General features: G+C 50.8%; 1 protein-coding gene across 2 annotated transcripts in view; it reads right to left on the bottom strand.

Moving 5' to 3' along the window:
• Positions 1-19,373, bottom strand: part of LOC122557073 (diacylglycerol kinase eta) — a 223,800-nt gene that overhangs the window by 58,566 nt on the left and 145,861 nt on the right. For both annotated transcript variants that reach the window (XM_087992244.1, XM_043704350.2), the window contains exons 8-11: positions 16,274-16,376; positions 11,978-12,140; positions 9,780-9,888; positions 63-202 (exon numbers count right to left, since the gene is read on the bottom strand). In XM_087992244.1, the coding sequence (XP_087848370.1) occupies positions 63-202; positions 9,780-9,888; positions 11,978-12,140; positions 16,274-16,376 (515 nt within the window). The remainder of the gene's footprint in view (positions 1-62; positions 203-9,779; positions 9,889-11,977; positions 12,141-16,273; positions 16,377-19,373) is intronic.

Raw genomic sequence — 19,373 nt, forward strand, 5'->3', positions numbered from 1 at the left:
GCCTGTCAGGGAGGATGGTCATGGGACAGGGATACACCAACACAAGCACACCTCCCCGTTACCTGTCCAACATCTTGGTGGTGGCACGCTCCAGTTTGGCCACAACCTGAGGAAGCTGTGCATCGTCGTCACATAGTCCACCCCAGCCGAGTACCCTCGCCAGGTCATTGCCAGTCCCCAGGGGCAGCACGCCCAGCTTACACTGGCAAAGAGAGAGTCAGATATCTGTCAAACAGTTCTGAGGAAGGGTCACTAGACCCTGCTTTCACTCCGCCGATGCTGCCAGACCAGATGAGTTTCTCCAACAATTTCTGGTCTTGTTTCTGTTCATCACTATCTGGTCACTCTCAGCCTCCATCACTGTCTGCCTCCAAGCCCTGCCCTTGTCTGTCTCTCTCTGACACACCCTCACCTCTCTGTCTATCTGTCTGAGCCCCACCATCTCCTGTCTGTCTCAGTCCCATCATCTCCGGACTGTCTGTTTGTCTCTCAATCCCACCTCTCAGTGCTGTCTGTCTGTCTCTCAGTCCCACCCTCTCCTGTCAGTTCGTCTCAGTCCCACTGTTTCTTGTCTGTCTGACTGTCTCTGTCCCACCCTCTTCTGTCTATCTTTCAATCCCACCCTCTCCTGTCTGTCAATCTGTCCATCTCTCAGTCTCATATTCTCCTGTCTAACTGCTTGTCCAACTCTCAGTCTCACCCTTGTCTGTCAATCTCAGTCCCACCCTCCTCTGTCTCAGTCCCACTCTCCCCATCTGTCAATCTCAGTCCCACCCTCCCCTGTCTCAGTCCCACTCTCCCCGTCTATCTATCTCAGTCCCACTCTCCCCTGTCTGTCTGTCTCTCAGTCCCACTCTCTCCTGTCTATCTATCTCAGTCCCACTCTCCCCTGTCTATCTATCTCAGTCCCACTCTCTCCTGTCTACTCAGTCCCACCCTCTCCTGTCTATCTCAGTCGCACTCTCTCCTGTCTATCTATCTCAGTCCCACTCTCCCCTGTCTGTCTGTCTCAGTCCCACTCTCCCCTGTCTGTCTATCTCAGTCCCACTCTCCCCAGTCTGTCTGTCTCAGTCTCACTCTCCCCTGTCTATCTCAGTCCCACTCTCCCCTGTCTATCTATCTCACTCCCACTCTCTCCTGTCTGTCTCAGTCCCACTCTCCCCCTCTATCTCAATCCCACTCTCCCCTGTCTGTCTATATCAATCCCAATCTCCCCTGTATGTCTATCTCATTCCCACTCTCCCCTGTATGTCTATCTCAGTCCCAGTCTCCCCATCTGTCTATCTCAATCCCACTCTCCCCTGTCTGTCTGTCTCAATCCCACTCTCCCCGTCTGTCTATCTCAGTTCCACTCTCCCCTGTATGTCTATCTCAGTCCGAGTCTCCCCTGTATGTCTATCTCAGTCCCAGTCTCCCCGTCTGTCTATCTCAATCCCACTCTCCCCTGTCTGTCTGTCTCAATTCCACTCTCCCCTGTCTGTCTATCTCAGTTCCACTCTCCCCTGTATGTCTATCTCAGTCCCAGTCTCCCCTATCTGTCTGTCTCAGTCCCACTCTCCCTGTCTGTCTGTTTCAGTCCCACCCTCTCCTGTCTATCTCACTCCCACTCTCTCCTGTCTGTCTCAATCCCACTCTCCGCTGTCTGTCTATCTCAATCCCACTCTCCCCTGTATGTCTATCTCATTCCCACTCTCCCCTGTATGTCTATCTCAGTCCCACTCTCCCCGTCTGTCTATCTCAATCCCACTCTCCCCTGTCTATCTCAGTCCCACTCTCCCCTGTCTGTCTGTCTCAGTCCCACTCTCCCCTGTCTGTCTATCTCATTCCCACTCTCCCCTGTATGTCTATCTCAGTCCCACTCTCCCCGTCTGTCTATCTCAGTCCCAGTCTCCCCTGTCTATCACAGTCCCACTCTCCCCTGTCTGTCTGTCTCAATCCCACTCTCCCCTGTATGTCTATCTCAGTCCCAGCCTCCCCGTCTGTCTATCTCAGTCCCACCCTCTCCTGTCTCAGTCCCACTCGCCCTGTCTATCTCAGTCCCACCCTCTCCTGTCTATCTCAGTCCCACCCTCTCCTGTCTGTCTATCTCAGTCCCACTCTCCCCAGTCTGTCTGTCTCAGTCCCACCCTCTCCTCTCTATCTCAGTCCCACTCTCCCCTGTCTATCTCAGTCCTACTCTCCCCTGTCTGTCTGTTTCAGTCCCACCCTCTCCTGTCTTTCTCAGTCCCACCCTCTCCTGTCTTTCTCAGTCCCACTCTCCCCTGTCTGTCTATCTCCGTCCCACTCTCGCCTGTCTATCTCACTCCCACTCTCCCCTGTCTATCTCAGTCCCACTCTCCCCTGTCTGTCTGTCTCAGTCCCACTCTCCCCGTCTGTCTGTCTATCTCAGTCCCACTCTCCCCTGTCTGTCTGTCTCAGTCCCACTCTCCCCGTCTGTCTGTCTATCTCAGTCCCACTCTCCCCTGTCTGTCTGTCTCAGTCCCACTCTCCCCGTCTGTCTGTCTATCTCAGTCCCACTCTCCCCTGTCAGTCTGTCTATCTCAGTCCCACTCTCCCCTGTCTATCTCAGTCCCACTCTCCCCTGTCGATCTGTCTGTCTATCTCAGTCCAACTCTCCCCTGTCTGTCTGTCTATCTCAGTCCCACTCTCCCCTGTCTGTCTATCTCCGTCCCACTCTCCCCTGTCTATCTCAGTCCCACTCTCCCCTGCCTATCTCAGTCCCACTCTCCCCTGTCTGTCTGTCTCAGTCCCACTCTCCCCGTCTGTCTGTCTATCTCAGTCCCACTCTCTCCTGTCAGTCTGTTTATCTCAGTCCCACTCTCCCTTGTCTATCTCAGTCCCACTCTCCCCTGTCGATCTGTCTGTCTACCTCAGTCCCACTCTCCCCTGTCTGTCTGTCTATCTCAGTCCCATTCTCCCCTGTCTGTCTATCTCCGTCCCACTCTCCCCTGTCTATCTCACTCCCACTCTCCCCTGTCTATCTCACTCCCACTCGCCCCTGTCTGTCTATCTCAGTCCCACTCTCCCCTGTCTATCTCAGTCTCAACCTCACCTGTCGATCTGTCTGTCTATCTGTCTCAGTTGAACTCTCCCCTGTCTGTCTATCTGTCTCAGTCCCACTCTCCCCTATCTGTCTGTCTATCTCAGTCCCACTCTCCCCTGTCTGTCTGTCTCAGTCCCACTCTCCCCGTCTGTCTGTCTATCTCAGTCCCACTCTCCCCTGTCTGTCTGTCTCAGTCCCACTCTCCCCGTCTGTCTGTCTATCTCAGTCCCACTCTCCCCTGTCTGTCTGTCTATCTCAGTCCCACTCTCCCCTGTCTATCTTAGTCCCACTCTCCCCTGTCTGTCTGTCTATCTCAGTCCCACTCTCCCCTGTCTATCTCAGTCCCACTCTCCCCTGTCTGTCTGTCTCAGTCCCACTCTCCCCGTCTGTCTGTCTATCTCAGTCCCACTCTCCCCTGTCTATCTGTCTATCTCAGTCCCACTCTCCCCTGTCTATCTCAGTCCCACTTTCGCCTGTCGATCTGTCTGTCTATCTCAGTCCCACTCTCCCCTGTCTGTCTGTCTATCTCAGTCCCACTCTCCCCTGTCTATCTGTCTATCTCAGTCCCACTCTCCCCTGTCTATCTCAGTTCCACTCTCGCCTGTCGATCTGTCTGTCTATCTCAGTCCCACTCTCCCCTGTCTGTCTGTCTATCTCAGTCCCACTCTCCCCTGTCGATCTCAATCCCACTCTCCCCTGTCTGTCTATCTGTCTCAGTCCCACTCTCCCCTGTCTGTCTGTCTATCTCAGTCCCTCTCTCCCCTGTCGATCTCAGTCCCACACTCGCCTGTCGATCTGTCTGTCTATCTCAGTCCCACTCACCCCTGTCTGTCTGTCTATCACAGTCCCACTCTCCTCTGTCTATCTCAGTCCCACTCTCCCCTGTCTGTCTATCTGTCTCAGTCCCACTCTCCCCTGTCTGTCTGTCTATCTCAGTCCCTCTCTCCCCTGTCGATCTCAGTCCCACTCTCGCCTGTCGATCTGTCTGTCTATCTGTCTCAGTCCCACTCTCCCCTGTCCATCTCAGTCCCACTCTCTCCTGTCTGTCTCAGTACAACTCTACACTGTCTGTCTACCTCAGTCCAACTCTCCCCGTCTATCTCAGTCCCACTCTCCCCTGTCTGTCTCAGTCCTACCCTCTTCTGTCTGTCTCAGTCCCATCCTCTCCTTTCTGTCTCAGTCCCACTCTCCCCTGTCTATGTCAGTCCCACTCTCCCCTGTCTGTCTATCTCAGAAGTACTCTCCCCTGTCTGTCTATCTCAGTCCCACTCTCCCCTGTCTATCTCAGTCCCACTCTCCCCTGTCTATCTCAGTCCCACTCTCCCCTGTCTGTCTGTCTCAGTCCCACTCTCCCCTGTCTGTCTATCTCAGTCCCACTCTCTCCTGTCTGTCTCAGTCCCACTGTCCCCTGTCTGTCTGTCTCAGTCCCACTCTCGCCTGTCTGTCTGTCTCAGTCCCACTCTCCCCGTCTGTCTGTCTATCTCAGTCCCACTCACCCCTGTCTGTCTGTCTCAGTCCCACTCTCCCCGTCTGTCTGTCTATCTCAGTCCCACTCTCCCCTGTCTGTCTGTCTATCTCAGTCCCACTCTCCCCTGTCTATCTCAGTCCCACTCTCGCCTGTCGATCTGTCTGTCTATCTCAGTCCCACTCTCCCCTGTCTGTCTGTCTATCTCAGTCCCACTCTCCCCTGTCGATCTCAATCCCACTCTCCCCTGTCTGTCTATCTGTCTCAGTCCCACTCTCCCCTGTCTGTCTGTCTATCTCAGTCCCTCTCTCCCCTGTCGATCTCAGTCCCACACTCGCCTGTCGATCTGTCTGTCTATCTCAGTCCCACTCACCCCTGTCTGTCTGTCTATCACAGTCCCACTCTCCTCTGTCTATCTCAGTCCCACTCTCCCCTGTCTGTCTATCTGTCTCAGTCCCACTCTCCCCTGTCTGTCTGTCTATCTCAGTCCCTCTCTCCCCTGTCGATCTCAGTCCCACTCTCGCCTGTCGATCTGTCTGTCTATCTGTCTCAGTCCCACTCTCCCCTGTCCATCTCAGTCCCACTCTCTCCTGTCTGTCTCAGTACAACTCTACACTGTCTGTCTACCTCAGTCCAACTCTCCCCGTCTATCTCAGTCCCACTCTCCCCTGTCTGTCTCAGTCCTACCCTCTTCTGTCTGTCTCAGTCCCATCCTCTCCTTTCTGTCTCAGTCCCACTCTCCCCTGTCTATGTCAGTCCCACTCTCCCCTGTCTGTCTATCTCAGAAGTACTCTCCCCTGTCTGTCTATCTCAGTCCCACTCTCCCCTGTCTATCTCAGTCCCACTCTCCCCTGTCTATCTCAGTCCCACTCTCCCCTGTCTGTCTGTCTCAGTCCCACTCTCCCCTGTCTGTCTATCTCAGTCCCACTCTCTCCTGTCTGTCTCAGTCCCACTGTCCCCTGTCTGTCTGTCTCAGTCCCACTCTCGCCTGTCTGTCTGTCTCAGTCCCACTCTCCCCGTCTGTCTGTCTATCTCAGTCCCACTCACCCCTGTCTGTCTGTCTCAGTCCCACTCTCCCCGTCTGTCTGTCTATCTCAGTCCCACTCTCCCCTGTCTGTCTGTCTATCTCAGTCCCACTCTCCCCTGTCTATCTCAGTCCCACTCTCGCCTGTCGATCTGTCTGTCTATCTCAGTCCCACTCTCCCCTGTCTGTCTGTCTATCTCAGTCCCACTCTCCCCTGTCTATCTCAGTCCCACTCTCCCCTGTCTGTCTATCTGTCTCAGTCCCACTCTCCCCTGTCTGTCTGTCTATCTCAGTCCCACTCTCCCCTGTCGATCTCAGTCCCACTCTCGCCTGTCGATCTGTCTGTCTATCTGTCTCAGTCCCACTCTCCCCTGTCCATCTCAGTCCCACTCTCTCCTGTCTGTCTCAGTACCACTCTACCCTGTCTGTCTATCTCAGTCCAACTCTCCCCGTGTATCTCAGTCCCACTCTCCCCTGTCTGTCTCAGTCCCACCCTCTTCTGTCTGTCTCAGTCCCATCCTCTCCTTTCTGTCTCAGTCCCACTCTCCCCTGTCTATGTCAGTCCCACTCTCCTCTGTCTGTCTATCTCAGAAGTACTCTCCCCTGTCTGTCTATCTCAGTCCCACTCTCCCCTGTCTATCTCAGTCCCACTCTCCCCTGTCTGTCTCAGTCCCATTCTCCCCTGTCTGTCTGTCTCAGTCCCACCCTCTCCTGTCTGTCTCAGTTCCACCCTCTCCTGTCTGTCTCAGTCCCACTCTCCCCTGTCTGTCTATCTCAGTCCCACTCTCTCCTGTCTGTCTCAGTCCCACCCTCTCCTGTCTGTCTCAGTTCCACCCTCTCCTGTCTGTCTCAGTACCACTCTACCCTGTCTGTCTATCTCAGTCCAACTCTCCCCGTGTATCTCAGTCCCACTCTCCCCTGTCTGTCTCAGTCCCACCCTCTTCTGTCTGTCTCAGTCCCATCCTCTCCTTTCTGTCTCAGTCCCACTCTCCCCTGTCTATGTCAGTCCCACTCTCCCCTGTCTGTCTATCTCAGAAGTACTCTCCCCTGTCTGTCTATCTCAGTCCCACTCTCCCCTGTCTATCTCAGTCCCACTCTACCCTGTCTGTCTCAGTCCCACTCTCCCCTGTCTGTCTCAGTCCCACCCTCCCCTGTCTGTCTCAGTCCCACTCTCCCCTGTCTGTCTCAGTCCCACCATCCCCTGTCTGTCTCAGTCCCACTCTCCCCTGTCTGTCTCAGTCCCACCCTCCCGTGTCTGTCTCAGTCCCACTCTCGCCTGTCTGTCTCAGTCCCACCCTCCCAGGTCTGTCTCAGTCCCACTCTCCCCTGTCTGTCTCAGTCCCACTCTCCCCTGTCTGTCTCAGTCCCACTCTCCCCTGTCTGTCTCAGTCCCACCCTCCCGTGTCTGTCTCAGTCCCACTCTCGCCTGTCTGTCTCAGTCCCACCCTCCTGTGTCTGTCTCAGTCCCACTCTCTCCTGTCTGTCTCAGTCCCACTCTCCCCGTCTGTCTGTCTATCTCAGTCCCACTCTCCCCTGTCTATCTGTCTATCTCAGTCCCACTCTCCCCTGTCTATCTCAGTCCCACTCTCGCCTGTCGATCTGTCTGTCTATCTCAGTCACACTCTCCCCTGTCTGTCTGTCTATCTCAGTCCCACTCTCCCCTGTCGATCTCAATCCCACTCTCCCCTGTCTGTCTATCTGTCTCAGTCCCACTCTCCCCTGTCTGTCTGTCTATCTCAGTCCCTCTCTCCCCTGTCGATCTCAGTCCCACTCTCGCCTGTCGATCTGTCTGTCTATCTGTCTCAGTCCCACTCTCCCCTGTCCATCTCAGTCCCACTCTCTCCTGTCTGTCTCAGTACAACTCTACACTGTCTGTCTGTCTCAGTCCTACCCTCTTCTGTCTGTCTCAGTCCCATCCTCTCCTTTCTGTCTCAGTCCCACTCTCCCCTGTCTATGTCAGTCCCACTCTCCCCTGTCTGTCTATCTCAGAAGTACTCTCCCCTGTCTGTCTATCTCAGTCCCACTCTCCCCTGTCTATCTCAGTCCCACTCTCCCCTGTCTGTCTGTCTATCTCAGTCCCACTCTCCCCTGTCTATCTCAGTCCCACTCTCCCCTGTCCATGTCAGTCCCACTCTCCCCTGTCTGTCTGTCTCAGTCCCACCCTCTCCTGTCTGTCTCAGTTCCACCCTCTCCTGTCTGTCTCAGTCCCACTCTCCCCTGTCTGTCTATCTCAGTCTACTCTCTCCTGTCTGTCTCAGTCCCACTGTCCCCTGTCTATCTGTCTCAGTCCCACTCTCGCCTGTCTGTCTGTCTCAGTCCCACTCTCCCCGTCTGTCTGTCTATCTCAGTCCCACTCTCCCCTGTCTGTCTGTCTATCTCAGTCCCACTCTCCCCTGTCTATCTCAGTCCCACTCTCCCCGTCTGTCTGTCTATCTCAGTCCCACTCTCCCCTGTCTGTCTGTCTATCTCAGTCCCACTCTCCCCTGTCTATCTCAGTCCCACTCTCGCCTGTCGATCTGTCTGTCTATCTCAGTCCCACTCTCCCCTGTCTGTCTGTCTATCTCAGTCCCACTCTCCCCTGTCTATCTCAGTCCCACTCTCCCCTGTCTGTCTATCTGTCTCAGTCCCACTCTCCCCTGTCTGTCTGTCTATCTCAGTCCCACTCTCCCCTGTCGATCTCAGTCCCACTCTCGCCTGTCGATCTGTCTGTCTATCTGTCTCAGTCCCATTCTCCCCTGTCCATCTCAGTCCCACTCTCTCCTGTCTGTCTCAGTACCACTCTACCCTGTCTGTCTATCTCAGTCCAACTCTCCCCGTGTATCTCAGTCCCACCCTCTTCTGTCTGTCTCAGTCCCATCCTCTCCTTTCTGTCTCAGTCCCACTCTCCCCTGTCTATGTCAGTCCCACTCTCCCCTGTCTGTCTATCTCAGAAGTACTCTCCCCTGTCTGTCTATCTCAGTCCCACTCTCCCCTGTCTATCTCAGTCCCACTCTACCCTGTCTGTCTCAGTCCCACTCTCCCCTGTCTGTCTCAGTCCCACCATCCCCTGTCTGTCTCAGTCCCACTCTCCCCTGTCTGGCTATCTCAGTCCCACCCTCCCCTGTCTGTCTCAGTCCCACTCTCCCCTGTCTGTCTCAGTCCCACCCTCCCGTGTCTGTCTCAGTCCCACTCTCGCCTGTCTGTCTCAGTCCCACCCTCCCAGGTCTGTCTCAGTCCCACTCTCCCCTGTCTGTCTCAGTCCCACTCTCCCCTGTCTATCTCAGTCCCACTCTACCCTGTCTGTCTCAGTCCCACTCTCCCCTGTCTGTCTCAGTCCCACCCTCCCCTGTCTGTCTCAGTCCCACTCTCCCATGTCTGGCTATCTCAGTCCCACCCTCCCCTGTCTGTCTCAGTCCCACTCTCCCCTGTCTGTCTCAGTCCCACCCTCCCGTGTCTGTCTCAGTCCCACTCTCGCCTGTCTGTCTCAGTCCCACCCTCCCAGGTCTGTCTCAGTCCCACTCTCCCCTGTCTGTCTCAGTCCCACTCTCCCCTGTCTGTCTCAGTCCCACTCTCCCCTGTCTGTCTCAGTCCCACCCTCCCGTGTCTGTCTCAGTCCCACTCTCGCCTGTCTGTCTCAGTCCCACCCTCCTGTGTCTGTCTCAGTCCCACTCTCTCCTGTCTGTCTCAGTCCCACTCTCACCTGTCTGTCTTAGTCCCACTCTCGCCTGTCTGTCTCAGTCCCACTCTCGCCTGTCGATCTGTCTGTCTATCTCAGTCCCACCTTCCCCTGTCTGTCTCAGTCCCACCCTCCCGTGTCTGTCTGTCTCAGTCCCACTCTCGCCTGTCTGTCTCAGTCCCACTCTCCCCTGTCTGTCTCAGTCCCACTCTCGCCTGTCTGTCTCAGTCCCACCCTCCCCTGTCTGTCTCAGTCCCACCCTCCCGTGTCTGTCTCAGTCCCACTCTCCCCTGTCTGTCTCAGTCCCACCCTCCCGTGTCTGTCTCAGTCCCACCCTCCCGTGTCTGTCTCAGTCCCACTCTCGCCTGTCTGTCTCAGTCCCACCCTCCCGTGTCTGTCTCAGTCCCACCCTCCCATGTCTGTCTCAGTCCCACTCTCGCCTGTCAATCTGTCTGTCTGTCTCAGTCCCACCTTTATCCGTCTCTGCTCAGTATTACATCAACTAAACATGAATCATAAGAGTTAATTAAAAGTAAACCAACTCTCCAGATTAAGCACATAAAACACACCGAGGCCGCTATCACTCGCTGACCTGTTTGTGTAAACCCATTTTATCGATTTCAGACAAGACCCAGCCCACGCTCCCATCTCCTCCGCAGGCCAGAATTCGGAATGTGGAGAACTTCTGGAACAGACGGAGGCTGCCAGGGGAACAAACACAGTTACAGCTCCACTCCAGATCAGGCAAGGAAACGACAATAATCACACACCCTGAATGTTGTAGTAACCTCCCTCCTTCACCCATCCCACAATTTCTTGACAGTGGCTATTGTACTGTGTTTGAAATGTGCACAGAATGCAGCAGGAATTGCTGAGGTAGCTCCAGCATTACATAGGAATAGCTTCAAGTAAACCCCATGTCAATCTCCGCAAAGAGTTTGGAAAGATTTGAATTTGTCTTTGCATAACTGGAAACCAGGTTCAGACATCCCATCAGCAAATTCACTCTGATATCTTGGCCAAACAGTTCCATTGGAAGTAATGATAGAGTTGCCGCAACAGCACAGTATTAGACCTTGAGGACGTGTGTCTACAGGTAGATAGTCCAGTACTGAGATTATGCTGCACTATTTCAGGGGCAGTACTGACAGAGTCCTGGACTGTCAGGGAGCAAGCGTAAAGGGGTGCTGCACACTCTGAGGATCTGTACTAAACATGGGCTGCAATATTGGACTATCTAAGGGGCTTATAATGAAGAAACACTCAGTGAGGAGGGCTCCACACTGAGGAAGTGATGTGCAGTCAGAAGGTCAGTACAGAAGAAATGCTGCACTATCAGAGGGGCAGTATTTAGGGAATGCTGCGATGTCAGGCAGTTAGTACCGAGGCAGCGTGCAGGCAGAGTCAGTACAGAAAGAGTGCTGCACGGTCGGAGGGTCAATACTGAGGGAAAGATGGACTGTCAGAGGGTCAGTGCTGAGGGAATGATGCACTGTCAGAGGGTCAGCGCTGAGGGAATGATGCACTGTCAGAGGGTCAGCGCGGAGGGAATGATGCACTGTCAGAGGGTCAGTGCTGAGGGAATGATGCACTGTCAGAGGGTCAGTACTGAGGGAATGATGCACTGTCAGAGGGTCAGTGCTGAGGGAATGATGCACTGTCAGAGGGTCAGTGCTGAGGGAATGATGCACTGTCAGAGGGTCAGTGCTGAGGGAATGATGCACTGTCAGAGGGTCAGTGCGGAGGGAATGATGCACTGTCAGAGGGTCAGTGCGGAGGGAATGATGCACTGTCAGAGGGTCAGTGCTGAGGGAATGATGTACTGTCAGAGGGTCAGTGCGGAGGGAATGATGCACTGTCAGAGGGTCAGTGCGGAGGGAATGATGTACTGTCAGAGGGTCAGTGCGGAGGGAATGATGCACTGTCAGAGGGTCAGCGCGGAGGGAATGATGCACTGTCAGAGGGTCAGTGCGGAGGGAATGATGCACTGTCAGAGGGTCAGTGCGGAGGGAATGATGCACTGTCAGAGGGTCAGTGCTGAGGGAATGATGTACTGTCAGAGGGTCAGTGCGGAGGGAATGATGCACTGTCAGAGGGTCAGTGCTGAGGGAATGATGTACTGTCAGAGGGTCAGTGCGGAGGGAATGATGCACTGTCAGAGGGTCAGCGCGGAGGGAATGATGCACTGTCAGAGGGTCAGTACTGAGGGGATGATGTACTGTCAGAGGGTCAGCACTGAGGGAGTGCTGCACTGTCAGAGGGTCAGTGCTGAGGGGATGATGCACTGTTAGAGGGTCAGTACTGAGAGAGTGCTGCACTGTCAGAGGGTCAGTGCGGAGGGAATGCTGCACTGTCAGAGGGTCAGTGCTGAGGGAATGATGCACTGTCAGAGGGTCAGTGCTGAAGGAATGATGCACTGTCAGAGGGTCAGTGCGGAGGGTGTGCTGCACTGTCAGAGGGTCAGTACTGAGGGAAAGATGCACTATCAGAGGGTCAGTGCTGAGGGAATGATGCACTGTCAGAGGTGTCATCTTTCAATTGAGTTAAAAGATTCCAGTTAACAAAGAATAGATATCTCTCTTCCTGCCTTTGCTAAGATTCCTCCTTCAATATACAGCACCAAAAAAAAACAGCTAAACTTTTCGTTTGCGTCACAGTTGCTGATACTAGTGTTAAGTAGCTGATATGAAACTGCACTGAACAAAGTGAAATGTTAAGTGGAAGTGCTGAGGAATGTTTAACAATGATAAGCCATGAGACAGCCGGTGCACAGATGGTAGCTGGACTTACCCGAGGTGGGGCCCACCAATCATCAGGTCGAATACCTGCGCTGGGTTCAGCAGCTGTTTGAACTTCCTGAGGAACTTCACTCCCTGGTTATCACCACTTTTGGAATTCACCAGGACCAGGAGGGGACTGCTGCAGGATGAGGAGCAGGTGGCCTTCCAGAACCCTGAACAAAGACAAGGACAGAATACAAGGCTCAGCAATGTTACTCCGACTGAGAGATTAAAGAAAAGACACTGTGAGCACAACGGCAATAAGATAGGCTGATCGGGAAATTCCTGGGCACATCACCAGAGGGGAAAAATAGAGAAACCCAATCTTAATTGGAAATGAATGTGCTTGGCATCCTGGAGATCCGTTTTCAGATATCCACGATGAGACATTCATATTTTCTACTGTTCCTTTGCTTTGGGTAGGGTCAGACTTCCAGGGGATGGTCCCCAGGACCGGAATCTGACAGATAATGAGGATATTTGGGAGGTCATCCTCTCCACCCCATTATGTAAAGAGGGCCTTACTGTGACAGTACCCCACAGCAGCTCCAAGCTCTGACTTCCTCGGCCTATGTGCTGAGGCGTTGCAATAGGCCCCAATCCTTGGGAGGGGAGATGTCAATAAGCGCGAGGGAATTGATGACCTTGATGCCCCATCAGTTTGGGCTGAGCCAGCTTTAAGGCAGAAGCCCCTCTCAAGTACTTCCCTCCAAGGCCAGATCTCATTCCCCACATTATCCACACTGTCCCTTCTTCAAAACAATATAGAAGAGATTCAAAAAGATTTGGGCTTGAACAGCACTGTCAGGCATCACTTCCTTTAGGGTCTCAGCCCTTCCAACCTCCTGACAATTCCTTATGCAGACAGCTGCCTCATTCATCCGTGCAGGAACACTCATTGAATAATGAGAAGGCATTTAGCACGCTTACCTTCGTTGCTCAGACCTTGGAGAAAGGGAGGACTGCAGATGCTGGAGATCAGAGTCGAAAAGTGTGGCGCTGGAAAAGCACAGCCAGTCAGGCAGCATCCGAAGAGCAGGAGAGGCGATGTTTCGGGCATAAGACCCCTAATGAAGGTGTTCCTGATGAAGGGCTTATGCCCAAAACATTGACTCTCCTGCTCTTCGGGTGCTGCCTGACCTGCTGTGCTTTTCCAGCGCCACACCTTTTGACATCATTGCTCAAACATTTGAGTATAGGAGTTGGGACGTTATGTTAAGGTAATGCTGCACATTGGTGAGGCCTCTCCTGGAGCACTGTGTCCAGTTCTGGCCACCCAGTTATAGAAAGGATATTATTAAGCGCGAGATGATTCAGAAGAGATTGACCAGGAAGTCGCCAGGAATGGAGGGCAATTTTATTACACAGAGAGTGGTTCGTGTATGGGGGTATGAACTTCTAAAAAAAGTGGTGGATGCGTGTACAGTTACAATTTGTACCTCAGGTTGAGGTTGTAACATCACCACAGGAAATGACCCAAAGAAACCCAAACATATAAATATAAAACAGGAATTTTCAGCATTGCTTCACGTGAGGTCCACTGAAGATGTTACCTAATAAGGTAACGAAACGTCTGGAAATGAACCTTTCAGCTCAGTGAGCAAACCTACATCCAAAACAGATACAATGTTTAAAAGACATCTGGATAAGTACATGATTAGGAAAGATATGGAGGGATATGGGCCAACTGGGACTAGTTTAGTTTGAGATTATGGTCGACATGGACTGGTTGTATCGTATGGTCTGTTTCTGTGCTATATGACTCTATTACCCTGATTTTACAGGTATCAATAAAGTAAATGCAACTCACAAGGTCTGTACATTTACTCATGATTCTTCTCAATTCCAATCCATAAAGCAAGATGAACTTTCCTTAATGACTCCTTCACAACCCACAGGGCAATATTCACACACACACGGCCACAAACTAACACACGATCCCAAAGGGGAAAGTAAGTCATACTTGGACATAGATGTACTGGCCTTAACTGAACTCTTTTTCAAGTAAGTGTCACTCAACACTTTTACTGGTTCTTCCTTCTGGGAACGATAGTCACACACACAGGGGATCGTATGCATCCTTAAGGCTAAACGCAAGTTGCACTGATATCTTTGCAGGGATTATCCAATGGCAGTTATTCCTGAGCAGTGCACAGTGACCTCTAACAATGGACCTATATTCTCAGCACTAACCCAGCCTCTGCCTGGGACTGAGTTGATTTTGATTTATTGTTGTCACACGTACCTAAGTACAATGAAAAGCTTTGTTTTGTGAGCCGTACAGGCAGATCACTGCAAGCATGGTGCTTAGACAGAGCGAAGCACACAAGGTTATGGCTGCACAGGAGGTGTGTAAGGCAAGATCAGTATTAGGTTTGAAATTAGAGAGGTCCATTCAGCAGTTTAATAACAACATTCATTCAGTAGGTTCTCTGCTGTGTTAATTCAAAATGAAACGATGTACAAAAAGCTTACAGTGAACCAGGAGGTATAGGTGAGTGCTGTTCAGCTTCTCGCTAACTTCACAGCAGTGATCAGACTGACACTTCCCAAAAGTCTCGCCATTCCCTATCTTCTGTGAGATAAAGCTCCTGGACAATGTGGTATAACTGACTTCTTCCACGACCCCCTGCATGTGCTGGGGAAACAATCCTGACTGGAATTGCTCCTTTAATATATTTAAAATAGGCAAGCCAGATCAGACATGAGTTGACTAAATGGCCGATGTGGGAGCATTATGCGTAATGCTCCAGTCATGTTTAATCTCACTATATTGTGTCATTTATATCTTCACTACGTTGAAACATGTTTCCATAGCAACCATCAGACTTGATAGCTCATTGCTGCATGGCTGAGTCAGAAGTCATTTTTAAAAACCAATTTGTGAACACTCAAGGTACCAAAGTGGAGATTCCCTGCCTAACCCAGAGTGAGAAGTTTAGATTTAGAAAGCAATTTGTAATCAGAGCTGGGTGTCGCTGTGTGCAAAAATAAAAGGATCATAAAACGGGAAAGTTTACATTCCCGCCTCAGGCGACTGACTGTGTGGAGTTTGCACGTTCTCCCCGTGTTTGCGTGGGTTTCCTCCGGGTGCTCCGGTTTCCTCCCACAGTCCAAAGATATGCAGGTCAGGTGAATTGGCCATGCTAAATTGCCCGTAGTGTTAGGTAAGGGGTAAATGTAGGAGTATGGGTGGGTTGCGCTTCGGCGGGTCGGTATGGACTTGTTGGGCCGAAGGGCCTGTTTCCACACTGTAATGTAATCTAATCTAATCATACAAAGAGTCTCCTTCCCAGGATACCATTTATGAAGGGAACCTCAGCATCACAACTCCTTTCAAAGAGACAGTCTCACCATACGGATCCCTTGTAACACTTAAGTCTTTAAGCAAATCCATGTGTTTCCCTCCCTCCAATCAATATGCACTTACACTGCATGTGGGTGCTTACAATTTTGCGTGATTATATCATTCCATGTTTGTCTGTGTGTATATAAGTGCATTTCTGGGAGCACCTATGTACATATGGGCATTTCTTTGTATCATTTTGCCTGCGGCTGTGTGTGAACATATCTGCCGATTAGTGTTTGCGAATGCCTATGTATTTGAGCCTATCACTCTGCGTGTGCGCGTGCGCGAGTGTCTGTCTGGGTGTCTGTGTGTGTGTGTGTCTGTGTGTTTGTCTGTCTGTGTGTGTGCGTGTGTGTGTGTGTGTGTGCGTCTATCTGTCTGTCTGTCTAGAATAGAATAGAATTCCTACAGTGTGGAAACAGGCCATTTGGCCCAGCAAGCCCACGCTGACCCTCCGACGAGTCACACACCCAGACCATTCTCCTATCCTATTACTGTGCACTTACTCCTGATCAATGCACCTAACCCACTCATCCCTGAACACTATGGGCAATTTAGCACAGCCAAAACACTTAAATTGCACATCTTTGGATTGTCTGTCTGTCTGTGTGTCTCTCTGTTTGCCTGTATGTGTGCCTGTATCTGTCTGTGTGTCTCTGTTTGTCTGTGTGTGTCTGTGCCTCTGTGTGTGTGTGTGACTGTCTGTCTGTGTGTTTCTGTGTGTCTGTATGTCTTTGTCTGTCTGTGCGTCTCTGTGTCTGTGTGTGCATGTGTGTGTGTGTGGGGGGGGGGGGGGGTGGGCTCTGTGTGTAATGTCTATGTCCATGTGTATCCTGCACAAAGCTCTTCTGCTGGCATTGAACCAATTGCTGTTCACCTCCATTGGTTTGATGGATTGAAGAGGATGGGATGACAATACTCAGTTACTGCGGGACTTCTGCCTTTTCAGTTACTCACCGTCTGGGTCGATGCTGTTCAGGGCTGTTGGAGGAATGACAGACAGCTTGCACTGGCCCAGCGGGCATTTCCTGTCTAACTGCTCCTTGCATATATTGTGGACCTGAAAAACAGGGCACACGTGCTCAAACAAAGCTCCCCATACAGATTTGCAGTAAAAATCACAACAGGAGAAGGCCTGGGTCACATAGATGACAACAGCAGATTGTCACTCTCCACACCCAGCCTCATATAAACAAAATTCCTTGCAGGCTTATGAGACTACTATCCGTGTTCACAGCACATCAGGAAGAGTGTCTGATTATGAAAGATCTTATTTATACTTAAAGAAGATTAAAATGATCCAAAGCTTGATCTTGAGAGTGGAAATGAGTTTAAAGGAATCTGTTTTTCTCTCTATTCCATTTGAATAAATGATGTGGGGATTGATAGGAAATGTGATAGAAAGGAATAGAAGGATGTCTTGATCAGATGAGATGAAGTGACACAGGACTCTCGTGTGGAACAGATACAGCAACAGTGGGGCTGTATGCTGTCAAATTCCATACAACTCCATGAAACAAGAATGGAGCATTAAAGATATCACCATCTAGATTGACTTCTGAAGCCTTCAAAAAATCACTCCATAAATAGCAGTCAATTAAAGGATGATTATAAACATGAACCACGTCCGTGCTCAACATTCTAAAATGTCTTCATCAGCTGACACAAGGGACTGGTTACTACGTGCCCCTGTTGGGTGGGTTTTCAAGTGGGAAGGGGGCATGCAGAGCAGAAGGGTGCACCTTCTTGTTTATCCCTGAACCCAGCCCCCCATACAAATAGTGGGCATGCATCAAAATTGCTAAGTCACCATTATATACACATGGATAATTAAGAGTTAACCCCATATCTGAGGAGTACCGGATGGGGACAGCATAGAAGGAACTTCACATTCACTTTACAGGGGTAGAGGAAGCTGGACTGTGTCTAACCCCATGCTGTACCTGTCCAGAGAGTGTTTGATGGGAACAGTGTTGAGGAGCTTTACTCTATGTCCCATCCTGTGCTGTCCCTGACCTGGCAGTGTTTAATAGGGGAAGTGGTGAAGAAGCTTTACCAACTGTTCACTGTTGTGCTTAATCTGACTGCATTTGCATTCGTTATACAGTTTCCAAATAGCCCACACCCCTTCCACAATAGAAGGGTGTTGAATTATGACCTTGAGTTCCATTCAATACGACTGCATTTAATGAGTTCCTTACTCAGCGGAGAGAATGTGCTGAGCCCCACACCTTAGTGGTGAGGTCAGTGAGAGGATTTCCGGAGACAAGGTGATGATTTCATTGCTAATTTACTGATTGAATTGGCTCAGCTTCTGTATGACACAACGCTTCTTGAATGCTCAATTGAATGAATGCCAGGCCCATAGGAAATTATTTTTGGCAACTGCTATCAGATGGCTCTTCCCCAGTGTCAGCCCAATCGGGATGTAGGGGAGATGGTGGGGGTGGAGGAAGCAACAGCTACTGCCATCTCCCTAACCATGTATACCCTGAAGGTGATAGTAGCAATAAGATAGTCCAACATTCTGGGCATCACATGTCAGAATGCACAGTTTACCCTTGAAGGTGTACAATGTAGATTCATGAGAATTATATTAGAGCATCTATGGTTAAATTATATGGATAAATTATTTCAATTTGGCTGGCATTTCCACAAACATAGAAGAACGAGGTCATGTCCTTTTTTAATTAAAGTAATAGGTTTTGACACATAGGAATGAGTTCCTCTAAATGGTGAGTACAGAACATGGGACAGAATTAGAAACAGGCTACTGAGGAATCTCTTTGCAGCCTCTGGTTTCATTTAAGATGCTCTCAATCGATTTACTGCCACCAATCCTTCCCCTTTTCAAAAAATTAGCCTCAGTTACTGATATCAAATGGGGAAGGAAGCCCACAGGAAAACTTCAGTAAAACGGCAGCCTCACTCTCGTTGAGCAGAATAGGGTTATACTGGGTTGCATCTGAGTTACATGGTAGCTTCTTGTGAGAGCTCAGCCTAGAGTTAAGAGCTCTTTAAGTAAGAAGTACTCTTATGATTTAAGAGCAAGTACATATTGCTATTTCACTTTATCATATTTTTAAATCAACATGTTCAGGCACTTCACGACAAACCTGTGCAGAAGCTGGGAGGAGAACTCAAGCCTTTAAGTCAGAGGGAGGAACGACCACCACTTCACTACAAGAGCATCTGCAATTTAGTTTCATGGAATATAGCCCTTACAACAACAGTTTGGTAGGCTCCTCCCACAAACAGTACTTTATATCCTGATGGGCAGTGCCTACCTGGTGACATCAGTTAACCCCTTCAGGGATTAATTGTCCGAAATGACAAAATCCAGAAGCAATCCTCACACACAGGGAAATCTGGAACTCTTCCAGAAGGCTGTGGATTCTGGGATAGATCACTCAGATGCTTGATGGACAAGGAGGGGGGTTAGTGTTTGGTCGTGGGAAAGTCAAAAAACGGGATTGAGGTAAATGGCAGCGATGAATGGACATGACAGCGAAGCAGACTAGTTTCTGATTAGTGAATGAGATGAAACTGTGCAGACCGATTCTTTGGAAGACTTCACTTGGGACGTCAATCCAACACGACCCACACTGACTCTTGCTGGACGTGAATGTGTTCAAACTTGGACAGACAAGGCTGAGTTCTGATTCACATGATCAGAAACATATCATTTATGCTGATCTCTGTCTAATTTCTCATGTGAAGTAGAAGAGGGCTCAGTAATCCTCAGTCCGGAAGGCGAGAGAGGTCCTGGTCATGAAAGAAAGCGGGAGTGGACTACATACGCAAAATTAATGAGCCCAATTACCCCAGGGTAGCAGGTGAGATTAAATCTGCCATTGCAGCATTGGCAATCATTGCAAAGTGAGCAGAAATGTTTTCAGGCGAGGTATTGAAGGATGGGGTGGGAAGGAAATTGAGGAATTAGGATTAAGGGAATAAGGAAGAAAGGGAGAGGTAGAAAAATAACTCAGGGATTGGAATTTGCGGGGAGATGGGGAGGACAGGGAGATTGGGAACAGGGATCTGGGAATCATGAGCA

This window comes from Chiloscyllium plagiosum, unplaced genomic scaffold, assembly GCF_037043375.1.
Source record: "Chiloscyllium plagiosum isolate Xiang-an unplaced genomic scaffold, Cpla_swu_hap1 HiC_scaffold_11, whole genome shotgun sequence".
NCBI lineage: Eukaryota > Metazoa > Chordata > Chondrichthyes > Orectolobiformes > Hemiscylliidae > Chiloscyllium > Chiloscyllium plagiosum.